Genomic DNA, 14,847 nt, shown 5'->3' on the forward strand with positions numbered 1-14,847 from the left:
ATAATAAAGGAGTTGGTCGGATCTCTCGGTGAGGTCAGCCACATTTTAGAATTGTCTGCATTACTTTATTTACAATAAATACATCGATTATCCATTATTGACGTTTACCAATCAATTTTGTAATCGTGCATGTCCGAATTGCGATGCATCTAAAAATATTTATGTACAATCTCCTCTCTGCTCCGTTCAGGGTTTGGAGGTGTTCTGTTCTGAGAACGACTTCTGCTCGGACATTTATCTCAAGTTTTACAACACGGGAGACCGAGATGAAATGTATTATTACATCGCCACGTTCATGGGTGAGTCACGATGAAAGTGTGCGTTGCTAAAATCCAGCACGAGCGAAAGAGAATGTTTCCTCTCCCTGTCAAGACAACCACATCACGGAGCACACGGCAGAAAGCTACATGCTGCAGTGGCAGCGTGGCCACCTGAGCAACTACCAGTATCTCCTCCACCTCAACAACCTCGCGGACCGCAGCTGCAACGACCTCTCGCAGTACCCCGTCTTCCCTTGGGTGATTGGCGACTACACGAGTACACAACTAGGTGGGTTTGCAGCACTTCTTGCAGAGTGTGACACCTTTTTGATGAAATTGCCATCAGTTATAACGAAAATTGCAATATGTAGAGTACGTGTGTCGTTTATGGCCGCGCTTCTTTCTGTCTTTAAGATTTGACAAACCCCGTCACGTTTCGGGACCTGAGCAAACCTGTCGGTGCGTTAAACAAGGAGCGCCTGGACCGATTGCTGGTGAGGCTTGATCAGTACAAGATGTCCTGTTATGATAGCATTTCATTTATTTATTTTTTTCCATTTATTTATTTATTTCAGGCAATCACATAAAAAATAATAATAAACCACAGGTAACAATAATTTTTACACTGGGGGGGGGAGTTGGGGCCCTGGAGGCCGGCCTGCTGCTATAAAGCGCTACTCAGCCGTCCATCATCCCGAAGGGGAATCAAGCGGTGGTGAAGGCGTTGGGTGGGGTGTGTTTTTGTGTATATGCCCATTGTCTTTGGGTGTAGTGGTGTTGTGTTCTGTATACAATGCAAGCAAAGTTCGACTTCCAGGTGTCATTGAGGAGGGAGGAAGGTCAAAAGCGTCCATCTTTGAGAGTCCTCGGGGATGTTTACAAAACAGCCTGCTCCTGTTGTTGCAGCGTCAAGGCCTTTCGAGGGAGTCAAATCGAAGATTAGGATTTTTGTTTTTCCGCGAGCAGACATTACAATGGCTTGTCTGTTCTATTCGCTCTCATATCCAATTGTTCCCTTTCAACAAGCTTCTCCATGATGTGATCCATCTTGCGATTCAGTTCAGAAATCGCCCCAGACTGTGATCCCACAGCCCGACCCAAACCTTCCATTGCGACGAACATCCTTTGGGCTCCTTGAGTGGCTGCCTTCATCTTACGAATTCGACGATACACCAGAGCAATGCCCAGCCCAATCAGCAGGTGCCCCGCAAATCACGGTTCCAAATAGGTAGATGTCTTCCACGTCCTCTATGGAAAGGACTGAGAGGCACATGATACTCCATTTGTCCCAGGAATCTCTCACGTACCCCGCAGCAATGGTTCCATCAGGGCAGTCAGGCTCCACCAAACCTCTTTTTCTCATCGAAAAGATTTTGTCAATTGAGTCGAGAGTCCAGCTGATCAATTCCACGTCTGATGTTTAAATTTGGAGGACAACACAAAGAAAGAGGCTTCAAAAAAAGTGTAGACAAGACAAGACAAAGAGAGCAAGCAGGGAGAAGACGGGAGGAGAAAAAAAAAAGTCCAAGTCTATACCGCTCACCGCAGGTGTGTTGAAATAAAAGTGTTTCTCGAGTTCCTGCCTGCCGTTTTTTTCTTCATACTGCGTTCCCAGGCAGCGAATATTGTGAAGATTTATATTCGGTAATGATGTCATTTTTTTTAAATCCTGGTGATTGACCCACACCCATTGCGCAATCAATCAGTACCCCTGATGTAGACAATACAATAAAATTACAATAATAATATTTTCACCCCTCTCATGTAACTGAATAAAAATCTGTCAATAATCATACAGCTGCTAATATTCTTTGTATGTTTACAGTGTCGCTTCACAGGCATGCCTGAGCCTCGCTTCATGTATGGCAGCCATTACTCCTCTCCGGGCTACGTCCTCTTTTACCTGGTCAGAGTGGGTAAGTCATACGCCTCCCACTTGACTTTAAACACAGCGTGTGGTGATTGCGTGTGTGTGTGTGTGTGTGTGCCCCTCACAGCTCCAGAACACATGTTGTGTCTGCAGAATGGCCGCTTTGACCACGCAGACCGCATGTTTAACAGGTAAATGTATTTGGAACCAAAGTACCGAGTGTGCCATCACTAACAGACATTCCTTGCTTTTGCAGTGTTGGTGAAACCTGGAAAAACTGCTTAGAGGGGGCAACGGACTTTAAAGAGGTAAATGATATTAGATCACACTGTATAGCACAGTTATTTTTGCCACAAGCTCATTTTTTATCAATCAGCTAATTCCAGAGTTTTACGGGGATGACCCCAGCTTCTTGAGGAACCAACTGAACCTGGATCTGGGCCGACGGCAGAACGGAAGCTACGTTGGCGATGTATCCCTGCCACCATGGGCCTCAGGTGAACTTCGCCATAGGCGGTCTACCATAATATGCACTTTCACACTTGCAGTTAAATAAGTATAGGATGTGTACTTTGTTCCTGGATAGGGATGGCAATTGTTTATATATTATCCAATATTGGCGACAATTCGATATTTATGGAACGGCGGTGGTCCTTAAACTATACTTAAATGGAAAACATGTACATATTACATATTGTTATGAAGGTGTCTGTTACTACATTATATATATATACTTACAGTGTGTATATTGTACATATTACATAATGTTATGAAGGTGTCTGTTACTACATTATATATATATACTTACAGTGTGTATATTGTACATATTACATATTGTTATGAAGGTGTCTGTTACTACATTATATATATACTTGCAGTGTGTATATTATACATATTACATATTGTTATGAATGTGTCTGTTACTACATTATATATATACTTGCAGTGTGTATATTATACATATTGCATATTGTTATGAAGGTGTCTGTTACTACATTATATATATACTTGCAGTGTGTATATTGTACATATTACATATTGTTATGAAGGTGTCTGTTACTACATTATATATACATACTTGCAGTGTGTATATTATACATATTACATATTGTTATGAAGGTGTCTGTTACGACATTATATATATACTTGCAGTGTGTATATTGTACATATTACATAATGTTATGAAGGTGTCTGTTACTACATTATATATATATACTTACAGTGTGTATATTGTACGGTACATTTTGTTATGAAGGTGTCTGTTACTACATTATATATATACTTGCAGTGTGTATATTATACATATTACATATTGTTATGAAGGTGTCTGTTACTACATTATATATATACTTGCAGCGTGTATATTATACATATTACATATTGTTATGAAGGTGTCTGTTACTACATTATATATATACTTGCAGTGTGTATATTGTACATATTACATATTGTTATGAAGGTGTCTGTTACTACATTATATATGTACTTGCAGTGTGTATATTGTACATATTACATATTATGAAGGTGTCTGTTTCTACATTATATATATACTTGCAGTGTGTATATTGTACATATTACATGTTATCAAGGTGTCTCTTCCTACATTATATATATACTTGCAGTGTGTATATTGTACATATTACATAATGTTATGAAGGTGTCTGTTACTGCATTACATATATACTTGCAGTGTGTATATTGTACATATTACATAGTGTTATGAAGGTGTCTGTTACTACATTTATATATATATATATATATATATATATATATATATATATATATATATATATATATACATATATACGGTACTTGCAGTGTGTATATTGTACATATTACATATTGTTTTGAAGGTGTCTGTTACTACATTACATATGTACTTGCAGTGTGTATATTATACATATTACATATTATGAAGGTGTCTGTTTCTACATTATATATATACTTGCAGTGTGTATATTGTACATATTACATATTGTTATCAAGGTGTCTCTTCCTACATTATATATATACTTGCAGTGTGTATATTGTACATATTACATATTGTTATGAGGGTGTCTGTTGCTACATTATATATATACTTGCAGTGTGTATATTGTACATATTACATATTGTTTTGAAGGTGTCTGTTACTACATTACATATGTACTTGCAGTGTGTATATTATACATAGTACATATTATGAAGGTGTCTGTTTCTACATTATATATATACTTGCAGTGTGTATATTGTACATATTACATATTGTTATCAAGGTGTCTCTTCCTACATTATATATATACTTGCAGTGTGTATATTGTACATATTACATATTGTTATGAGGGTGTCTGTTGCTACATTATATATATACTTGCAGTGTGTATATTGTACATATTACATATTGTTACGAAGGTGTCTGTTACTACATTATATATGTACTTGCAGTGTATATTGTACGTATTACATATTATGAAGGTATCTGTTTCTACATTATATATATACTTGCAGTGTGTATATTGTACATATTACATATTGTTATGAAGGTGTCTGTTACTATATTATATATATATACTTGCAGTGTGTATATTGTACATATTCCATATTGTTATGAAGGTGTCTGTTACTACATTATATATATACTTGCTGTGTGTATATTGTACATATTACATATTGTTACGAAGGTGTCTGTTACTACATTATATATGTACTTGCAGTGTATATTGTACGTATTACATATTATGAAGGTATCTGTTTCTACATTATATATATACTTGCAGTGTGTATATTGTACATATTACATATTGTTATGAAGGTGTCTGTTACTATATTATATATATATACTTGCAGTGTGTATATTGTACATATTCCATATTGTTATGAAGGTGTCTGTTACTACATTATATATATACTTGCTGTGTGTATATTGTACATATTACATATTGTTACAAAGGTGTCTGTTACTACATTATATATGTACTTGCAGTGTATATTGTACGTATTACATATTATGAAGGTATCTGTTTCTACATTATATATATACTTGCAGTGTGTATATTGTACATATTACATATTGTTATGAAGGTGTCTGTTACTACATTATATATATACTTGCAGTGTGTATATTGTACATATTACATATTGTTTTGAAGGTGTCTGTTACTACATTATATACATATACTTGCAGTGTGTATATTGTACATATTACATATTGTTATGAAGGTGTCTGTCACTATACAAAACATTGATGGAGGGTTTTGAAGTTGTTTCAGAGGACTTTGAAGGCTACAACAGTGACTCACATTAGCCGCATTTTTCAAGCGTTTTTAATTAATCATCTTTAAAATCCTACAAAAGGAAGACGTGTCTTCTTGTCTTTCATAATGATTGTGAACGATGGGCAAAATTACAAAAAAAGTAAAGTTCCCCTTCAAGAGTTCCTGTAATACATAGAAACCATTGGAAAGTTTTCTAGCAGGAAATGCGGTCCCAAAAAATGGTAAACTCTCCCCCCTGATTTCTCTATTTTGTTTTACCTCACTGTAGGGCTGAGCGATATATCGATATACGCGATATATCGCAGGGTTGTCTCTGTGCGATATAGAAAATGACTATATCGTGATATCGAGTATACTCTCACGCAGTTGCTTTTAGCTGCGGGCATTACACTACATGCTCTCCTCACTCTTTCCTGTCTCTGCTTCTCACAGACAGACAAGCGCACCTTCTTACACGTCACACACTGTCACGTCATACGTCACATACGTATACGCCCTCCCCGAGCAGAGAGGTAGCAGCATGGCTAACGTTAGCTGTGATGCTAGCGGTAATACACTGCAAAAAGTCAGTGTTCAAAAACAAGAAAAAAACAAACAAAAATGAGGGGTATTTTATTATCTGCCAATAGAACAAGAATATTCGGCTTGTCAAGACTTTCCAAAACAAGTCAAATTAGCTAACCTCAATGAACCCAAAAATACCTTAAAATAAGTATATTCTCACTAATAAGTGCACTTTTCTTGGTAGAAAAAAAAAGACATTTTTGCTCAATATGTTGAAAAATATTCTTAAATAAGTAAATGCTAGTGCCATTATCTTGACATAATGATATGCGCTCGGCATCATGATTTTTTTTTTCCATGCTTGAAGTAAGATTACTTTAAAAAAGTAGTTTTATACTTGTGAGTGTTGATGACACAGCTTTGCATCAGTTGATATTCTAGTTTCAAGCATGTTTTACTCAATATAGGTCATCAAATCTCAGCAACAAGCTGTAATATCTTACTGAGATCATTTAGGACCAAAACCCTTAAAACAAGTAAAACACTCTAACATAAAATCTGCTTAGTTAGAAGAATTATCTTATCAGACAGAAAATAAGAAAATATCACCCTTATTTGAGATATTTAATCTTACTTAGATTTCAGTTTTAGAATGTAAGTGCACATCAGCTACAATGCAAAAAGTCAGTGTTCAAAAACAAGAATAAATTAAAGTTGCAAGCAGCGATGGACGGGACCGACTTTGAGGGCTCATAAAATCCAAACCGGAGCAGTAATTAAAACTCTTTCATCAACTTTTAATCAGAAGTGTTCAATCTCTCTCCTGTGCTAATTTGAAGCCGACACGACAAACGCGCTCAGAGTAGATAATGTTTGAAAAAAGATGACTGTTTTTACACACCTTTTGGTTTGAAGGGGTAATTGCAAACTTCCTGTTGATTTTTGCTGGGGGTTGTCAGTGTATGAAATATAGGTGTAAGTGAGACCTACATAGAGGTTTTTGTTTCATGTCTCTACGACATTCCTACTGGGAGTTACAGGCAGTTTTGTCTGTGTTTTCTACCTAGGGGGCGCTAGAGCGCAATTTTGAGTTTTGGGGTTTGCTTTTTTGATTAGTTCGCAATTTTTGCCAGTCCTGATGTGTGTGTACAATTTGGTGAGTTTTGAAGCATGTTAAGGGGGTCAAATTACAGCTCAAAGAGGCGGCGGTATAATAGTAAAACACTAGAAATACAATAGGGTCCTCTGTCCCAAAGGGACTCGGTCCCTAATTAGCTAACCCCAATGAACCCCAAAATACCTTAAAATAAGTATATTCTCACTAATAACAAGTGCACTTTTCTTGGTAGGAAAAACAAATATGAGATCATATGGTCTAAAAATGCATTTTCCCATGGATAACATGACATCATCGCACCAAGTGTGTGCTCTTTCAGTCAATTAGTGCGCAAGGAATATATATATATATATATATATATATATATATATATATATATATATATATATATATATATATATATATATGTATGTGTGGGAAAAAAAATCACAAGACTATTTCATCTCTACAGACCTGTTTCATGAGGGGTTCCCTCAATCATCAGGAGATTTTAATGGGAGCATTCACATACCATGGTTTATATAGGGCACAGAGTGGGTGGGTACAGGCTGGCGTAGGGGCGTGGTGATTGGCTCATGTGTTGCCTAGGAGGTGTTTCCGTCTGTGGCGGCATGCTGATACAACTTCGCTGCGCTTGTTGAGGGATGACAGGTCTGGACGGTATATAATAAACAGTTTCTCTTTCAAGCATAGGTTGCATCTTTTATTACCACTATTGTAAGGTGTGCTGGATGCAAGAATTTGCCATGTTATTGAATATTCAACATTATTGTCTTTGAGGTCCCAAATGTGTTTGCTGAGTTCTGTAGTATTCCGCAGGTTTTGGTTCCTGAAAGAAGCCTTGTGATTGTTCCATCTGGTTTTAAACTCTCCCTCGGTTAATCCTACATATGTGTCGGATGTGTTAATGTCCTTGCGTGTTACCTTAGATTGGTAAACAACTGATGTTTGTAAGCACCCCCCGTTGAGAGGGCAATCAGGTTTCTTGCGCTCTACTACGGTATCGAGCACTATTTTTTGGATAACCTTATTAAGACATATATATATATATATATATATATATATATATATATATATATATATATATATATATACAGCTCGGCCCCCGGCCAATTTTTTTTTATTGTAATTTTGAGGAATTTATCTGAATGTGCATGAACTATTTCTGTTCAAAATTGTTTGAAAAGTTAAATGTTTAAATATTAACTGTCAGTTTACTGTACTGTGCCAACTGTACTACTATATGAGTACGTATTTTCTATTGTTTCATTGAAAATAAAACAGCAAAGTCCATTTGGCTGTCATCTGTTTTAATTATGAGACACAATTGTGTCAAAGTCATAATGTTTTATTTCATGCTTGAAATAAGAAATTATTGCTTTAAAAAAGTAGTCTTATACTTGTGAGTGTTGATGACACAACAGTTGATATTCTAGTTTCAAGCATGTTTTACTCAATATAGGTCATCAAATCTCAGCAACAAGCTGTAATATCTTACTGAGATCATTTAGGACCAAAACACTTAAAACAAGTAAAACACTCTAACATAAAATCTGCTTAGTGAGAAGAATGATCTTATCAGACAGAAAATAAGCAAATACCACCCTTATTTGAGATATTTCATCTTACTTAGATTTCAGTTTTTGCAGTGTAAGAATGTAAGTGCACATCAGCTATTAAGTGTTCTCTCTGCTCGCCACTACAGACACTAAAGATTTCCTTGAGAAGCACAAGATGGCGCTGGAGAGTCCGTATGTGTCCGAGCACCTTCATGAGTGGATCGACTTGGTGTTTGGTTTCAAGCAGAAAGGCAGCGAAGCAGTCACGGCCAATAACGGTATTCAAAAGCATCCAAAGTAGCCAAGTGGGAGTTTCAAAATACAAACCCCGTTTCCATATGAGTTGGGAAATTGTGTTAGATGTAAATATAAACGGAATACAATGATTTGCAAATTCTTTTCAACCCATATTCAATTGAATATGCTACAAAGACAACATATTTGATGTTCTAACTGATAAACATTTTTTTTTTTTGCAAATAATCATTAACTTTAGAATTTGATGCCAGCAACACGTGACAAAGAAGTTGAGAAAGGTGGCAATAAATACTGATAAAGTTGAGGAATGCTCATCAAACACTTATTTGGAACATCCCACAGGTGTGCAGGGTAATTGGGAACAGGTGGGTGCCATGATTGGGTATAAAAGTAGATTCCATGAAATGCTCAGTCATTCACAAACAAGGATGGGGCGAGGGTCACCACTTTGTCAACAAATGCGTGAGCAAATTGTTGAACAGTTTAAGAAAAACCTTTCTCAACCAGCTATTGCAAGGAATTTAGGAATTTCACCATCTACGGTACGTAATATCATCAAAGGGTTCAGAGAATCTGGAGAAATCACTGCATGTAAGCAGCTAAGCCCGTGACCTTCGATCCCTCAGGCTGTACTACATCAACAAGTGACATCAGTGTGTAAAGGATATCACCACATGGGCTCAGGAACACTTCAGAAACCCACTGTCAGTAACTACAGTTGGTCGCTACATCTGTAAGTGAAAGTTAAAACTCTCCTATGCAAGGCGAAAACCGTTTATCAACAACACCCAGAAACACTTCGCTGGGCCTGAGTTCATCTAAGATGGACTGATATAAAGTGGAAAAGTGTTCTGTGGTCTGACGAGTCCACATTTCAAATTGTTTTTGGAAACTGTGGACGTCGTGTCCTCCGGACCAAAGAGGAAAAGAACCATCCGGATTGTTATAGGCACAAAGTTGAAAAGGCACCATCTGTGATGGTATGGGGGTGCATTAGTGCCCAAGACATGGGTAACTTACACATCTGTGAAGGCGCCATTAATGCTGAAAGGTACATACAGGTTTTGGAGCAACATATGTTGCCATCCAAACAACGTTACCATGGACGCCCCTGCTTATTTCAGCAAGACAATGCCAAGCCACGTGTTACATCAATGTGGCTTCATAGTAAAAGAGTGCGGGTACTAGACTGGCCTGCCTGTAGTCCAGACCTGTCTCCCATTGAAAATGTGCGGCGCATTATGAAGCCTAAAATACCACAACAGAGACCCCCGGACTGTTGAACAACTTAAGCTGTACATCAAGCAAGAATGGGAAATAATTCCACCTGAGGAGCTTAAAAAATGTGTCTCCTCAGTTCCCAAACGTTTACTGAGTGTTGTTAACTACTTTGGCACGTGTTGCAGCCATGAAATTCTAAGTTAATTATTATTTGCAAAAAAGAAATAAAGTTTATGAGTTTGAACATCAAATATGTTGTCTTTGTAGCATATTCAACTGAATATGGGTTGAAAAGGATTTGCAAATCATTGTAGTCCGTTTATATTTACATCTAACACAATTTCCCAACTCATATGGAAACGGGGTTTGTAAAAGTCGTGTCTTCCTCCTCCAGTCTTTCATCCGCTGACCTACGAAGGCGGCGTGGATTGTGACAGGTAGGAAGCCTTTTGCCAACACACCTTCAGCCTTGAACCCCCACGTTGTTTGTTTGACAGCATCAAGGACGCCGACCAGCGCGTGGCCATGTTGACACAAATACTAGAGTTCGGTCAGACCCCCACACAACTCTTCACCACTCCTCATCCTCAGAGGATCACGCCGAGGCTGCAGCAGAACTTCCCCAGGAGCCCCAGCCTCACCTCGCCCATCAGCGACCTCGCCCCAGGTCAGTCCTGTTGATCTGGAGGTCAAAGTTGAGCCCTCTAGCGGTCTAGACTGATTTCACTCAATAGCAATTAAGGTAAATGTGTGATTAATTAATCATGATCTGTAATTAATTCATCTAATTCATGTCTTTTTTTTAATCTTACCTAAAAAAAAAAAGCATTGTCTACGCCAAAAGCTTCTCATATTGTTAAATAAAATAGGACCATTCTTTTTCACATACAAATGCCTACGAGGTAAGCATCTTGATACGTTTTTTGGATGAAAGCAAAATATGGCAAGTCTGTTATTTTGAGTTCCTAACAGGCATAATAGATTTGTGAAAATAGAACAAAAATGGCCCCAAAAAAATACAAGTGTGCTCATTAAATTTAGAAAAATACCACTTTAACTGGATCAATTCCCTTCTTGTTTGGTATAATTCATCCGAGTCGCACTACCGTATTTTTCGGACTATAAGTCGCAGTTTTTTTCATAGTTTGGCCGGGGGTGCGACTTATACTCAGGAGCGACTTATGTGTGAAATTATTAACACATTATATCAAATAATATTATTTATCTCATTCACGTAAGAGACTAGACGTATAAGATTTCATGGGATTTAGCGATTAGGAGTGACAGATTGTTTGGTAAACGTATAGCATGTTCTATATGTTATAGTTATTTGAATGACTCTTACCATAATATGTTACGTTAACATACCAGGCACGTTCTCTGTTATTTATGCCTCATATAACGTACACTTATTCAGCCTGTTGTTCACTATTCTTTATTTATTTTAAGTTGCCTTTCAAATGTCTATTCTTGGTGTTGGCTTTTATCAAATAAATTTCCCCCCAAAATGCGACTTATACTCCAGTGCGACTTATATATGTTTTTTTTCTTCTTTATTATGCATTTTTGGTCGGTGCGATTTATACTCCAGTGCGACTTATATATGTTTTTTTCTTTCTTTATTATGCATTTTCGGTCGGTACGACTTATACTCCAGTATGACTTATATATGTTTTTTTCCTTTTTTATTATGCATTTTCGGTCGGTGCGATTTATACTCCAGTGTGACTTAAATATGTTTTTTTTCCTCCTTTATTATGCATTTTCGGTCGGTGCGACTTATACTCCAGTATGACTTATATATGTTTTTTTCCTTCTTTATTATGCATTTTCGGTCGGTGCGACTTATACTCCAGTGTGACTTATATATGTTTTTTTTCCTCCTTTATTATGCATTTTTCGGTCGGTGCGACTTATACTCCAGTATGACTTATATATGTTTTTTCCCTTCTTTATTATGCATTTTCGGTCGGTGCGACTTATACTCCAGTGCGACTTATATGTTTTTTTCCTTCTTTATTGTGCATTTTCGGTCGGTGCGACTTATACTCCAGTATGACTTATATATGTTTTTTTCCTTCTTTATTATGCATTTTCGGTCGGTGCGACTTATACTCCAGTGCGACTTTTATATGTTTTTTTCCTTCTTTATTATGCATTTTCGGTCGGTGCGACTTATACTCCAGTATGACTTATATATGTTTTTCCCTTCTTTATTATGCATTTTCGGTCGGTGCGACTTATACTCCAGTGCGACTTATAGATGTTTTTTTCCTTCTTTATTATGCATTTTTGGTCGGTGCGACTTATACTCCAGTGCGACTTATATATGGTTTTTTTTCTTCTTTATTATGCATTTTCGGTTGGTGCGACTTATACTCCAGTGCGACTTATATATGTTTTTTTCCTTCTTTATTATGCATTTTCGGTCGGTGCGACTTATACTCCAGTGCGACTTATATATGTTTTTTTCCTTCTTTATTATGCATTTTCGGTCGGTGCGACTTATACTCCAGTATGACTTATATATGTTTTTTCCTTCTTTATTATGCATTTTCGGTCGGTGCGACTTGTACTCCGTGGGTTTTTTCTTCTTTATTATGCATTTTCGGTCGGTGCGACTTATACTCCAGTATGACTTATATATGTTTTTTTCCTTCTTTATTATGCATTTTCGGTCGGTGCGACTTATATATGTTTTTTTCCTTCTTTATTATGCATTTTCGGTCGGTGCGACTTATACTCCAGTGCGACTTATATATGTTTTTTTCCTTCTTTATTATGCATTTTCGGTCGGTGCGACTTATACTCCAGTATGACATATATATGTTTTTTTCCTTCTTTACTATGCGTTTTCGGTCGGTGCGACTTATACTCCAGTATGACTTATATATGTTTTTTTCCTTCTTTATTATGCATATTCGGTCGGTGCGACTTATACTCCAGTATGACTTATATATGTTTTTTTCCTTCTTTATTATGCATTTTCGGTCGGTGCGACTTATATATGTTTTTTTCCTTCTTTATTATGCATTTTCGGTCGGTGCGACTTATACTCCAGTGCGATTAAAAAGGTTTTTTTTCCTTCTTTATTATGCATTTTCGGTCGGTGCGACTTATACTCCAGTATGACTTATGTGTTTTTTCCTTCTTTATTATGCATTTTTCGGTCGGTGCGACTTATACTCCAGTGCGACTTACATATGGGTTTTTTCTTCTTTATTATGCATTTTCGGTCGGTGCGACTTATACTCCGGTGCGACTTATATGTTTTTTCCTTCTTTATTATGCATTTTCGGCGACTGTTTTTTTCCTTCTTTATTATGCATATTCGGTCAGTGCGACATATACTCCAGTATGACTTATATATGTTTTTTTCCTTCTTTATTATGCATTTTCGGTCGGTGCGACTTATACTCCAGTGCGACTTATACTCCAGTGCGACTTATATATGTTTTTTTCCTTCTTTATTGTGCATTTTCGGTCGGTGCGACTTATACTCCAGTGCGACTTATACTCCAGTGCGACTTATATGTGTTTTTTTCCTTCTTTATTATGCATTTTCGGTCGGTGCGACTTATACTCCAGTATGACTTATATATGTTTTTTTCCTTCTTTATTATGCATTTTCGTTCGGTGCGACTTATACTCCAGTGCGACTTCTATGTTTTTTTTCCTTCTTTATTATGCATTTTTGGTCGGTGCGACTTATACTCGGAAAAATACGGTACTTAGTATCTCTGACTACGGTAGCCGTAATGGGCCGACAATCCATCAAGCGGTGCGGCTTCAAAGTCGTACTAAATAATTTTAACAGATTTTTGAGCGCCGTGTGTAATGTTCTATATTTTCAATGGATCATATAACATGTTGGTGTTGTTTACTGCCATCATATTGCAGTCGACACGTATCTCTTATGTATGACTGCCATCTACTGGTCACACTTATCATTACACCATGTTCCAAATAAAATTGCTTCGAGGTCGGTACGCACAACCAGAATGATGCCGTACATTAGGCGCACCGGGTTATAAGGCGCACTGTCGAGTTTTGAGGGGGAAAAAAATGATTTTAAGTGCGCCTTATAGTCCGAAAAATACGGCATGTTTGATTTTGTGTGTCAGTGGAAGATATCCATCATTTGTTATTGTATTGATGAGGCTGGTTGAGGAAGTACAGTATTAGCAGAACAAGAACACTGTATACATTTTATCTGCAATACTTTTTCCAAAAATGTAATTTTCTCCTCAAAATGAGGTTATAAGTACCTTTTGTTACGTTTTGATTGTAATAAATGTGCAAACATTTGCATAAATAAATGTCATTACAGTGTGAATCCTGAAAGAAACAAAGAATTTATGACATTTTGGAACAGTCACAAAAGGAAAAAGCGGTTTAAATTGTACTGCTAATATAATATTGTAATAAAGTGTTTGTACTAGTGTTGTCCCTATACCAATACTTTGGTACCGGTACCAATATGTATTTCAATACTTTTCTAAATAAAGGGAACCACAAAAAATGTCATTATTGGCTTTATTTTAACAATAAATCTTAGGGTACATGAAACATATGTTTATTATTGCAAGTTAGTCCTTAAATAAAATAGTGAACATACTAGAAAACTTGTCTTTTAGTAGTAAGTAAACAAACAAAGGCTCCTAATTAGTCTGCTGACATATGCAGTAACATATTGTGTCATTTATACACCTATTATTTTGTCAACATTATTAAGGACAAACTGTAAAAATTTATTATTAATCTACTTGTTCATTTACTGTTAATATCTGCTTACTTTCTCTTT

At 36.7% G+C, this 14,847-nt stretch overlaps 1 protein-coding gene across 2 annotated transcripts in view; it reads left to right on the forward strand.

Moving 5' to 3' along the window:
• The window catches only part of nsmaf (neutral sphingomyelinase (N-SMase) activation associated factor), a 58,080-nt gene that overhangs the window by 29,253 nt on the left and 13,980 nt on the right, over nt 1-14,847 (forward strand). For both annotated transcript variants that reach the window (XR_009815781.1, XM_061965860.1), the window contains exons 12-21: nt 191-299; nt 373-549; nt 675-754; nt 2,086-2,176; nt 2,258-2,321; nt 2,387-2,438; nt 2,507-2,627; nt 8,711-8,842; nt 10,438-10,480; nt 10,541-10,710. Coding sequence is in view for 1 of the 2 variants with exons in the window: in XM_061965860.1 (XP_061821844.1) it covers nt 191-299; nt 373-549; nt 675-754; nt 2,086-2,176; nt 2,258-2,321; nt 2,387-2,438; nt 2,507-2,627; nt 8,711-8,842; nt 10,438-10,480; nt 10,541-10,710 (1,039 nt within the window). In the remaining variant the exon portion in view is untranslated. The remainder of the gene's footprint in view (nt 1-190; nt 300-372; nt 550-674; nt 755-2,085; nt 2,177-2,257; nt 2,322-2,386; nt 2,439-2,506; nt 2,628-8,710; nt 8,843-10,437; nt 10,481-10,540; nt 10,711-14,847) is intronic.

The sequence above is a fragment of the Nerophis lumbriciformis genome, linkage group LG07 (genome assembly GCF_033978685.3).
Source record: "Nerophis lumbriciformis linkage group LG07, RoL_Nlum_v2.1, whole genome shotgun sequence".
Lineage (NCBI taxonomy): Eukaryota > Metazoa > Chordata > Actinopteri > Syngnathiformes > Syngnathidae > Nerophis > Nerophis lumbriciformis.